Genomic DNA, 13,156 nt, shown 5'->3' with positions numbered 1-13,156 from the left:
TCCCCACTCCCATTTATTCTTCTGTATTTTATGCATGTATTTGCACCATTTTAAGCTCAATCAGGGCAAGGACTATTTCATTTTTGTCAATGGCAAGTTATTCAACAGATTCTTCTATTATCTAGAGATAAGCATTAATTTGAAATAGAAAATAATAATCATTGTCAAAGTAAATTGAAATTCTTGAAAAAAGAGTCTAATAAAAAAGGAAAACTCACTTATCCATTGGAGGAAAAAAAGAGTGGGAATTTTGGTAAATGAAATAAGCAGATTTCCAGTCTCCTTTTACTTATTAGTTCTAATCTTTTTAAGTCAAACTTTATGAGTAACAACATTTAACTGATATGAGTCTTAAGCACCCCTTCTTGGGGGTGCTTAGTGACTATTGATAGCTGAGTTAATTGACAGCAGGGACATGCATTAATGGCAATAAGGAGATGGGCAGAGGTGAGGAAGACCCTACATAACATACAAAGGAGTTGCTGAGCAGATGACTATATGAAGTTGTACATAGATTGTTCAAAACTTTCTAACTATAACTCAATTCCTGGTTTCTTTTAGAAAACTTCTTATAAGAGGGTTGGAATTTGTTGAAGATGCTACAAATGCAAATCACATGTTCTAGAGACATTTTTGATTTAGATTCATTTTCTCAAAAATAAAAAAAGGCACTTAAAATTTCCCCCATTCCTTATCACCATTAAGTTTTCTCTGACTTTTTCCAGTGACAATTCATTTTTTAATTCATTTAAAAATTATTTATTAAATTTCCTCAAGAAAATTTCACATTTATCAAGGTTTCTGAAGTAGAGAAAATAAGGCAATCACTGATAGAAGCAGCCCCAAAGCAGCAGGAAGGTTGAGGAGCTGAGGGAAAGACCTAGGACACAAGCCAGGATTTGGAATAGGGGTCAATCCTACACCTCAAGACCTCCCCCATCTTCCCAGAGGCTTGAAGACCAAGCTACCAATGACAGAACTCACGCTGATTGCCATGGCACCAGTGTGACAGTATTCTGAACTGCTGGGATAAAGAAATGAGGTACAGAGGGATAGAACAGGGCTGTGCAACACTCCACTCAACTTGAGGTAAAGAGCCCAGCAGCAAGTGGGGCCAGTTCTGTCCATCATAGTCCACCATAAGTCACTTGGGACCCCCCCCCACACCAGGGGCCTCAGGGCAACATCAGTGCAGCACCAATTTAACAGTCAAGACCTGTATTCTCTGGCACAAGAAACCTGAGGCAGTGCCCTTTCCACTTCAGGAGCAAAGTTCAAATTTAAAAGAAAGGGAAAAAACCAAAAAAGAGAGCAAGAAACAACAAAAATAGCAACAACTAAAGAATCTGACCATAGAAAGTTATTATGGTGACGGAGATGTCACAAACTGTCTTGACACAAACTCAGAAGGGGACAACACTGTCAAAACACTTATAGGGAAAATACCAAAGAAAAATAGGAAATGGTCTCAGTCCAAGAAAGAACTCATGGAAGAGCTCAGGAAAAATATTTTAAAAGAAGTAGAATACAAGCAATTCCCCAATTGACAAATGGTCAAAGAATATGAACAGGAAATTTTCAGATGAATAAATCAAAGCTATTTATAGGCATATGAAGAAGCACTTTAAATCACTTTGGATTAGAGAAATGCACATTAAAAGACCTATCAAATTGGCTAATATGACAAAAAAGGAAAATGATAAATGCTGGAGATGTGAAAAAACTGACACTCTTTTTGCTGCACCACCTAGCTGCCTCACCAATGTTTTAGGAAGAAGGGAGGGGAGGGAGAAAAGTTTGGAACACAAAATCTTGTAAAAGTGAATGCTACAATTGTCTTGCATGTAATTGGAGGAAAATACTATTTTTAAAAATCCCTTATTTTTTAAAATACATTTTCAGCAGTAATTGAGGGCTTAGAATGTTCTATAAAAATGAGCAAATAGCTGTTTTAAAGGGGGAAAAAAAAGCCAAGACAAAAATGCCTGAGACATAATGCTGAAGGAAGCTGTTCTAGGTGAAAAACAATGACACTACTTTATTAAGTAGAAAAAACAATGAGTTCATTGGGGTACAAAAGATTAAGAATTTTTTAAAAAATGAAAAAAGTAGGAAAGAAGGCATCCCAATAGTGCTTGATATCAAACTATACTAAAAAAACCATTTGGTACTGGGTAAAAAAATAGAAAGTTTAATCCATGAAATGTGTAGGTATAACATACAGATATGAAACCACAGCCTAAGATCCCCAAAATTGACATATTTATATATGTGTATGACATAGCCAACATTTGAATTATTTGTGTTGCTTGATCATACCTGTTTGTAATGGATTTTATTTTACTTGCTTTTTTTAATTAAAGAGGAGGAAGTGAGGGACTAGAAGAAAATGTATGCATACACAAAAATAAAATTGAATTGAAATGACACAAAAAAGTATAATAATGGCACTTTTTCTATCAAGAATTTCTGCTGTTTGCTGGGGTTTCTTTTATATTACTGCTTAGCCTTTGATGCTCTCTATGAGTTCCTTCTCTTTTCTTCCAACTACCAAGGGCTCCTTAAGAGTCAAGGCATACATAGAACAAGCCTAAACTCCATAAGGTGGTCCTTGGCATGTTGGGAGGAAAGTCTGATGTGGAGGCAGGAGAGGTCACTTTGCATCCCTTTAATTCTCCTCTCCTTTTTTGCTCAATGCAAATCACCAAGGGATCCCTAGCATTGCAACTCTAACTATAGGGACTCTCCCAGCTGTTGTACCCTCTGTTTCTGCCTTTGATTCTAGTCAGTCGCTGACACAGGCAATAGTTTCAATCATAGGCACAACAATGTGAAGGAGGGAGGAGATTAAAAAAAACCTTCCTGCTAAGTACTGCTAAATAAATCTCCTTTAATAAATTCTCTTTCCCCTTGAATGACCTTTTTGCTTTAATATTGAATGTAAGCTACCAGGAATCTGGTCTGAATCTGGCACAGCCTAGAAAAACCTCACATGCATCAACCTGGCAAAACCCAAGAGTGACAATTGTTAGAGAGGTTTCAGGAAAATAGTCATGATGGCGTCCCACTGATGGAACTGTGAACCTATAAAGCCATTTTGGAAGACAATTTGGGACTCTGCCAAGAAGTTCATAAACTATCTATCCATCCTCCAGCAATCTTGCTCTTAGGAATATATTCCAATGAGAGAAGGAAAAAGACATATACATATATATATATATATATATATATATATATATATATACTATAAGAAAATGGCTAAAGAATATAATGAATATAATGAAACTGTTCCACAATAAATAACAAAACAAAAGGCAAGACCTGTATAAACTGATGCAAAGTAAACTGAACAGCACTGAAGGAGTTTGGGGCACTGGTTATGAGTTAGGGTTTGAACAGTAAAAGAATTTCACAATGACATACAATTCAGGGTGATGAGGGACAGATAAGTTTTATTTAGCAAGTGCAAGGTTATTGCATTATGACACTACTCCTAATGGATAAAGAGCTAGGGAAAAAAAGCTAATATATATATGTATATAGAGGGGGGGGTCAGGGGATAGCATGTTGGGAAAGGTGGAAGGGGCAGAGAGAGCAGACTTAGTGCAAAAGGTTACAGTCAGGATTTTCAGGGGAATAAAGGGTCATTTTGGAAAACAAAGAGCTAACAGTTTATTATCATGTTGAGCTTTCTGCCTTGATTTCCCTGTTCTAGTGGGATCCTCACTCCCCTTCTTCTGGGTGATAGTCCCTATCTACCAGACAGAAATAGAATACACAGGTGAGTATTATCAAGTCAAGGTCTGGTACTTGGGGGGACTTGTAGCAGATTTCTCCCATGGGGTTAACTTTGTTTTCCTATAAACTATTTTGCACAACATCAGGATAGCCCATGATATAGTCTACTATAGAAAGGCACAGAATTTAACTATTTGCCTTCTGGCTGGTATTTCCATGGCAATAGAACCAGGAGACCAACTTATACATAACAATATTATAAAGAAAAATCATTTTGAAAGACTAGAAAAGGTTGGAGAAAAATCACAAAATTCTATCAACTAGAACTATAATACATACATGTATTTGTGTATGCACACACATATATGTGTGTTTATATAAATAGAATAATGTAAATAATCTCAACTGAGCCCTAACTATGGCATTAATTATTCCTACCACATAGACCTCTGTTTTTCCAAGAGAAATTACTTTGCAGAAAATTATCTCTTTTCTTCTTTGGGGATTTACCTCACTGTATTTGGCATGGTGAAGGTGAGACTTCTCCCATCTTCCTGGAAGTTCATTACTTATGTATATGAGCATCTATCCTCTCCATACTCCTCATAGATCACAGACATCATTACACAATTTTCTATATTCTTCTTTTTGAAGCAGATGCTGATATCACAACAATAGCCTCTGATCTGATATGGGAAAAAATTGCATCAAAGAACTCTGGCATAGAATTTTTTTTTCATCCTGCCTGCTTTATCATCATATTTAAATAGACTTACCTCCACCAAAAGGTGCCCATATGACTCTGCGAATGGACTTCATCCATTCTTCCATGTCATTCTGTGTATTCGCCATGAGGAGGTAGGTCTCATGGTTCGATGTCATCTGATGTTGATCTCGTCCTATAAAAAAAGGAACCTATAAGCTATCTCCTAGATAAAATTTTGCCAAGATAATTATTGTCAGAAAACCTGTACTATGCCAGGGTCTAACAATTCTGTACAGCAAGATATTATTTATCCTTCTCTACTTTGAGTATAAGTATGCCATCCATGTTTTTATCTAAGTCACTTATAAAAATAATTAGAAAGAGCCAAAGCCAGAAACTTGATTTAGAAAGCAACTATCTAAAAAAAGTAGATCTCTAAAAAGGAGAATAATAGAATTTGAATGCAAAAAGTGTAGTGACAGAAAGAAAATTAACTAGTAAAAACAAAATCAAAACAGGAACAAAAAAGGAGAGCTCTATAAAACAAGAATGCTGAAATTGAAGACAGGGTGTAAAGTTGTAATCTAAAAACTATATATCTGCCAGAAAAACAACATTAAAAAAAATACATGAATACCATGCTTTGGAAAAATCATAGAAAAATTGCCCAGAAATGTTGGACACATAATACAGAGTTCATGAAAGAATCTACAGAATAACAGCAGGGAAAAAAAAACAAATAAAAATATATTGTAATCAACTTCCAAATTATTCATTTTAAAAAAGCAGGCAAGGTGCCGTTAGGTGACACAGTGGATAAGAGCACAGGCCCTGGAATCAGGAGGACCTCAGACAATTAATAATTGCCTAGCTGTGTGACTTTGGGCAAGTCACTTATCCCCATTGCCTTAAATTAAAAAAAATAAAATTAATTTTTAAAAAAGCAGGCAGCCAGGGAAAACATCTTTTATATTCTGAGTAAATAAATGAAAATTTATATTATTGCTCTTATACTAACTAAGCAAAAGACAAGTAATTCTTTCAGAAGTTCCCAGAAGTGGGAAAGTGTTCAACATACAACTTTGTTAAAGAGAAGCATAAATAGATTCAAACAGCAGTACAAAACTAAGAAATAGAATGTATATTTTTATGCAGCTAGAGATAAACATGGCTGGTGGAGGATAGGGAAGTCTCTTTGTTGGTTTTCAAATATTTCTTTTAAAAAAACATCATCTGAAAATCATTGATAAAGAGGGCTTCAGTGAACTAAAGAATTAAAAGAACAAAAGTTGTGTGAGGAGAAATCCAATAAGAAAGTAGGAGAAAGATTTAGTATGCCATAAAATAGAAGTATTTCATGAAAATTTCATTCCTCTTGATGGAAGTGGGAAATCTAAGAAAAAAACAGACCAAGGATTTTTAGTTAAGATAGCAAAGTTTAAAAGATCTCCTGACAGTTGTTTTGCTCAATTGCTTCAGTTGTGTCCAACTCTTTGTGACCCCATTTGGGGTTTTCTTGCAAAGATACTGGAGTGGTTTGTCATTTCCTTCTCTAGATCATTTCGCAGATGAGGAAACTAAGGCAACTGGGGTTAAGTGACTTGTCCAGAGTCACACAACTAGAAAATGTCTGAGCTCTGATTGAACTCAGAGTTTTCCTGACTCCGGGTCCAATACTCTATCCACTGAGCCAACTAGTTACTTTGTTTACACATAATGGTTGGTAAATTATTGCTCACATTATGATGATAATTCTTATTATCTAGCCTTAATCTCTCTCCTGAGTTCCAATTTGCATCTCCAACTGTCTAATGGGCTGGATTTCATATAGACATCTCAAACTCAACATGCCCCAAACTGACCTTATTATCTTTCCCCTTAGACCCTCTACTCTTCAGAGTCGGTCAAGAACAACCCAATCATTCCAGTCACTTGGAATTGCAACCAAAGCGTCATTCTCAACTGCTCACTCTCTCTCTCTCACATCCTTTCTGTTGCCAAGTTCTGCTGTTTTTACCTTCATGACAACTCTTGTATATACTTCCTTTCTTTCCTCTGATGCCACCACCAGTCTGATGCAAGACTTCAACACCTCAAGCCTAGTACAAGCCTGGACAACAGTCTTTTGGTTGGTTTCCATCCTCCACTCAACTATGAGAGGATCATCTGAAAAGTAGACTTGAAGAGTAGTCTTCTGTCTGCTAGACAATAAACCTCAGTGGCTCCCTATTATCTCCAGGGTGAAATATAAAGTTCTAGAGTTGGCATTCAAAGACCTTCATAACCTAGCCCATTTCCCACCTTTCCAGTTTTCTTATATATTTACTTGCTATCATGTATTTTGGGATACAGTGACCCTGGGCTCCTCCATGTTCCTTGAAAAAATACCCTCCATTTCCTGACTCTGAGCATTTTCAAAGTCAATCCCTTATATATATATGTTAATTTTTATGTCCTCATCTCAATTTCTTGGTTATTGTGGCTTCCTTCAAGTCCTAACTTAAAACTCATCTTATACAAGAAAACTTTTTCAGTTTCCCTTAATGCTATTATCTCCAATTATAGCACATTTATTATTTATACAGGCATTTCCCCCATGAGACTGTGAACTCTTTAACAACAGAGACTGTCCTTTTCTTTTCCTTTGCATTCCTAGTGTTCTGCATAATGCATACAGAAAGTGCTAAATAAATGCCTGTTGATCAGCTGGTTGACCAGCAAAGCATACATATAATTCTCAGTATTCCACAGCACCTTTAGAAAAATTTATCAAGTACTGAAGAATAGAGGGATCATAATGTAAAAAGGAAGAAATAATATATTTTATAGAATAAAATTCAATTAAAATAATAATAAAGGATATATGTACCCACGCTTAAATGACATGAAAATATAAATTAAAAAATTACAGAAAATAAGTAATTATTTTAAAGAGAATGATAATAAAAAAATATATATAAAATTGAAGGAAAATTTTATCTCTGAAAAGTTATATTTACAAATAGAAACATTTACACACTATTGGTGGAATTATGAACTGATCCAACCAATCTGGAGAGCAATTTGGAACCAAGCCCAAAGGACAATAAAACTGTGCATACTCTTTGATTCAGAAATACCATTACCAGATCAATATCCCAGAGAGATCACAAAAATGGGGAAAAGACCAACATGTACAAAAATATTTATGCTCTTTTTGTAGTGGCAAAGAATTAGAAATTGAGGGGATGTTCATCAGTTGGGGAATGGCTGAATAAATTATGGTATATGAATATGATGGAGTACTATTTTTCTGTAAGAAATCATGAGTGGTAGACAAAATTACTGTAATCAAGATCAAAAGAAATGTAGTAAATTGGGAAACAATTTTTACAACTAGTATTTCTGACAAAGGACTCATCTCTACAATATATAGAGAGAACTGAGTCAAATTTATAAAAAAACAAAAACAAAACAAGCCATTCAATTAACAAATGTTCAAAGGATATACAAAGGCAATTTATAGATGAGGACATTAAAGTGATCCATAGTCACATGAAAAATTGCTCTTATAGAAATGCAAATTAAAGCATCTCTGAGATACCACCTCACACCTCTCAGATTGGCCAATATGACCAGAAAGGACAATGATCAGTGTTGGAAGGGGTGTGGGAAATCTGGGACATTAATGCATTGTTGGTGGAGCTGTGAACTCATCTAACCTTTCTGGAGACCAATTTGGAATTGCTCCCAAAGGGCAACAAAAATGTGCATACCCTTTGATCCAGCAATACTACTACTGGGTCTATACCCTGAAGAGATTACAAAAAAGGGGAAAAGAACATCACCTATACTAAAATGTTCATAGCAGCTCTGTTTGTGGTGGCAAAGAATTGGAAATTGAGTGAATGTCCATCAGTTGGGGGGGGGGTGGCTCAATAAACTGTGCTGTGTGTTTCTGTTTGTGTGTGTGTGTGTGTGTGTGTGTGTGTGTGTGTGTGTGTGTGTGTGATGGAACACTATTGTTCTCTTAGAAACCAGGAGGGATGGGAATTCAGGGAAGCCTGAAAAGATGTGCATGAACTTATTCTGAGCAAGATGAGAGGAACCAGAAGAACACTGTACACCCTAACAGCAACATAGGGGTGATGATCAACCTTGATGGACTTGCTTTTTCCATCAGTGCAACAATCAGGCAGAATTGTGGGGTATCTTCAATAAAGAATACCATCTGTATCCAGAGAAAGAATTGTGGAGTTTGAAGAAAGACCAAAGACTATCACCTTCAATTTTGGGGAAAAAAACATGTTATCTTAATTATGTAATTTTGCAATCTCTTATTCTTTATTTTTCTTCCTTAAGGATATGATTTCTCTCTCATCACTTTCAACTTAGATCAATGTATACCATGGAAACAATGTAAAGACTAACAGACTGCCTTCTGTGGGGATTGGGGGGGGACAGAAGCAAAAATAGGGGGAAAAATTGTAAAACTCAAATAAAATCTTTCTTTAAAAAAATCACAAGTGACCAAACTACCGAAAAGCCTAGAAAGACTTGCATGAATTGATGCTGTGAGCAAAACCAGAAGTACACTGTTTCACATTAAAAGCAGATTTGTAAGATGATCAACTATGATGGACTCAGCTCCTCTCAGTAGTTCAGTGATTAAGGACAATCCTGAGAGACCTGTTAGGAAAAATGCCGTCCACATCCAGAGGAAAAAACTATGGAATCTGAATACAGAGCAAATCATACTATGCTTACTTTTTAAAACTTTTTGTGGTTTTTCTTTTTTCTCGTGGTATTTTTTTTCTCCTTTAGTTCTAATTCTTCTTTCATAAGACTAATACAGGGGTGGCTAGCTGGCGCAGTGGATAAAGCACCAGCCCTAGAGTCAGGAGTACCTGGGGTTCAAATCCAGTCTCAGATACTTAATAATTACCTAGCTGTGTGGCCTTGGGCAAGCCACTTAACCCCATTTGCTTTGCAAAATCCTAAAAAAAAAAGACTAATACAGAAATATGTCAAACATGTGTGCATGTGTACAACCTATATTAGATTACTTGCTGCCATAGGGAGGGGAGAAGGAAAGAAGGGTGGTAGAAAAGAAGGGTGGAACTCAAAAGCTTACAAAAATTTGAATGTTGAAAACTATCCTTGTGTATAACTAGAAAACAAACAAACAAATAAATAAATAAACAAACAAACAAACAAATAAATATGTGGCAATTAGAAGAATAAGGGGATCACTGAAACAAATTTGCAAGTAAAAAAAAATAATTAACACCACCCCCAAACAACTACATGTGACTGTAGCTTGAAATCAGAGGAGAAATAGGGAAAAAATGATGATACAAAGACTATAGAAGTGATAAACAAAATGGAGAATTTTTTTAAAAGGCAGCAAAACTGATAAAATAGTAAGAAACTTAATTTAAAAAGAGAAAAATCAAATTAGTAAAATAAACAGTGAACAATATAAATTCACATTAGAGGAAATTTTCAAAATTATAAGCAATTACTGTATATAATAATATGCTAGAAAAATTATGAATTCAAAAGTAGAAGAGTATGGAAAGACTAACCTGTACTAAAGTCAGGAAAACCTGACTTCAAGTTGGGCCTCAGATGTTTATTAGTTGTGTGAACCTGGGCAAGTCACTGAACTTTGATTGCCTCCAAAAAAAATCATAGATGAATATCTACACAACATATTCAAATAATAATATGCCCTCATTGAAGTTACCCTCATTTTATGTATGGAAGACTATCATAAAACTTTTGTACAGATGTGCAAGGTGGCCTATAACTAGGTAATAATTGATCTTTTGGGGGGTGGAGCCAAGATGGCGACCACAGAGGTGTTCTCTCTTAAAACTTATAAACTAAAGACTCTAACTACATTTTCAAGAGACAGGACCCACAGAGGGATCCAGTGAGGCAGTTCTCCAGCCCAAGGTAACCTGGAAAAGAGCAGAAAGGCTCTACTCCCTGGGGTTGGAGGGGTGGCCCGCCAGAGCCAAGAAACTTCAGCCTCCCAGAGGCAGCCCCAGGGCACTGGCCAGGGCAGCCCAGATCCAGAAACCAGAAGCAGGAGAAGCAGGAGCCCCCAGGGCATGAGCACTGAGCCTAGGGAGGGGAGTGGAGAGAGACTGTCGAGGTCTGTCCTCAGTCACTGGAATAGGACTCTGGGGCTCTGACCACATTCAGATCCTGATCGAAATCTAGGCCTCCCATAGAAGAGCTGCCCCCCCCACCTCAGCCCCATGGCAGAGGGGTGTGCTTATGGTCATTCACAGACCTGGAGGGAAGACAGAGCCTCACACACAGAGATCCTTGTGGAGATGTCCCAATAATACTCAAAAGCTCAGGAAGCACCCCAAAACCAGGCTCAGGCTAGGGAAATGAGTAAGCAGAGAAGAAAGAGGAACACCATTGAGAAATACTTTGCCTATCATCCCAAGAAGGATCAAAACACTCAATCTGAAGATAAGGAAGCACAAGCTCCTGCATCTAAAAACTCCAAGAAAAACAGAAATTGGGCTCAGGCTATGACAGAGCTCAAAAAAGACTTTGAAAATCAAGTGAGGGGGTGGCTAGGTGGTGCAGTAGATAAAGCACGGGCCCTAGAGTCAGGAGTACCTGGGTTCAAATCCAGTCTCAGACACTTAATAATTACTTAGCTGTGTGGCCTTGGGCAAGCCACTTAACCCCATTGCCTTGCAAAAACCTAAAAAAAAAAAAATCAAGTGAGGGAGATAGAAGAAAAATTGGGAAAAGAAATGAGAGAGATGCAGGAAAAAACATGAAAAAGAAGTCAGCAGCTTAGCTAAGGAGATCCAAAAAAAAATGCTGAAGAAAATAGCATGTTAAAACCTAGCATAAGCCAAATGGATAAAACAGTTCAAAAAGTTATTGAGGAGAAGAATGCTTTAAAAAGCTGAATTGGCCAGATGGAAAAAGAGATAAGAAAGCTCTCTGAGAAAAACAAATCCTTCAAACAAAGAATGGAACTGAGGGAGGTTGCTGATTTTATGAGAAATCAGGACACAATGCTTCAAAACCAAAAGAACGAAAAATTAGAAGAAAATGTGAAACATCTCATTGAAAAAACAACTGATATGGAAAACAGACTTAGAAAAGATAATTTAAAAATTATTGGAATACCTGAAAGTCATGATCAGGAAAAGAGCCTTGACATCATGTTCAAAGAATTACTACAGGAAAATTGCCCTGATATCCTAGAAGCAGAGGGCAAAATAGAAATGGAGAGAATCCACCGATCTCCCCAAGAAAGAGATCCCAAAAAAACAACCCCCAGGAATATTATATCCAAGTTCCAAAACTCCCAAGTCAAAGAGAAAATATTACAAGCAGCCAGAAGGATACAGTTCAAATATCATGGAGCTGCAGTCGGATCACACAGGACTTAGCAGCAACTACATTAAAAGCTCGTAGGACTTGGAATATAATATTCCAGAAAGCAAAAGAGCTTAGAATGCAACCGAGAATCAACCACCCAGCACAATTGAATGTGCTCTTCAAGGGGGAAAAAAGATGGATTTTTCAATGAACCAGGGGAATTTCAAATGTTCCTGTTGGAATGGCCAGAGCTGAATAGAAGGTTTGATCTTCAAATACAGGAGTCAGGTGAAGCATAGAGATTGGAGGAGAAGGGGAAAATATGAGGGACTTAATGATGATGAACTGCATGTATTCCTGTATAGAAAAATGATACTGATAGTACTCATATGAACCTTCTCAGTTAATAGAGCAGGTAGAAGGAGCTTTTATAGTTGAAGCACAGGAGAAAGCTGAGTTTGAAGATAAAATATGGTGTAAAAATAGAGTCAATAGAAAAAAGGGAAATGTAATGGGAGAAAGAAAAAGGAGAGGAAGAATAGGCTAAGGTATTTCATATGATAAGACTTTTCTTTATTATAATGAGCTATTGCAATGATATGGAAGGGGGAAGCAAGGGGGGAATAAGTGAATCTTCACTCTCATCAGAGGTGGTTAGGAGAGGAAACAGCATATATACTCAATGGGGTATAGGCATCTGGAGTAAGAAGGAGGGGGGGACAGGGGGAAGGGGGGGAATGTGAGTGATGGAGGAGAGGATGGACCATGGGGGTGGGGAGAGTGGTCAGATATAACACATTATCTTTTTTACTTCTTGCAAGGGTCTGGGATTAGATGGCCTATCCAGGACCATAGGGCTGGTGGATGCTGGGCCTAAGGGGTGGTGTGTGAGCTCAGGGCCTCTTGGCCCCAGGGCCGGAAATCTGTCTGCTGTGCCACTCAGCGACCCTACAGCAGAGTCAGTGAAAGGAGAGAGAAAATATAGTACATGGTAGTGGAGAAATACGAAAGGAGGGAGTTGCAATCAGCAATGGCAATGGTGGAAAAATATGGAAGTAACTTTTGTGATGGACTTATCATAAAGAATGTGGTCCAGGGCAGCTAGGTGGCACATGGGGCAGCTAGGTGGCACAATGGATAAAGCACCGGCCCTGGAGTCAGGAGTACCTGGGTTCAAATCCAGTCTCAGACACTTAATAATTACCTAGCTGTGTGGCCTTGGGCAAGCCAACCCCATTTAACTTGCAAAAAAAAAACCTAAGGAAAAAAAAAAAGAATGTGATCCACCCACCACAGAGCTGGTGGTGTTGGAACACTGACTGAAGCATATTTTTTATTATTATTATTATTATTATTATTATTATTATT

At 37.2% G+C, this 13,156-nt stretch overlaps 1 protein-coding gene across 4 annotated transcripts in view; it reads right to left on the bottom strand.

Annotated features, from left to right (window-relative positions):
- ARHGAP24 (Rho GTPase activating protein 24) overlaps window positions 1-13,156 on the bottom strand; it is a 103,494-nt gene that overhangs the window by 25,512 nt on the left and 64,826 nt on the right. For all 4 annotated transcript variants that reach the window (XM_074228588.1, XM_074228589.1, XM_074228590.1 and 1 more), the window contains one exon: window positions 4,515-4,637. In XM_074228588.1, coding sequence (XP_074084689.1) covers window positions 4,515-4,637 — 123 coding nt within the window. The remainder of the gene's footprint in view (window positions 1-4,514; window positions 4,638-13,156) is intronic.

Source organism: Macrotis lagotis, chromosome 3 (assembly GCF_037893015.1).
Source record: "Macrotis lagotis isolate mMagLag1 chromosome 3, bilby.v1.9.chrom.fasta, whole genome shotgun sequence".
Lineage (NCBI taxonomy): Eukaryota > Metazoa > Chordata > Mammalia > Peramelemorphia > Peramelidae > Macrotis > Macrotis lagotis.
This window is presented reverse-complemented; position numbering and strand designations above follow the sequence as displayed.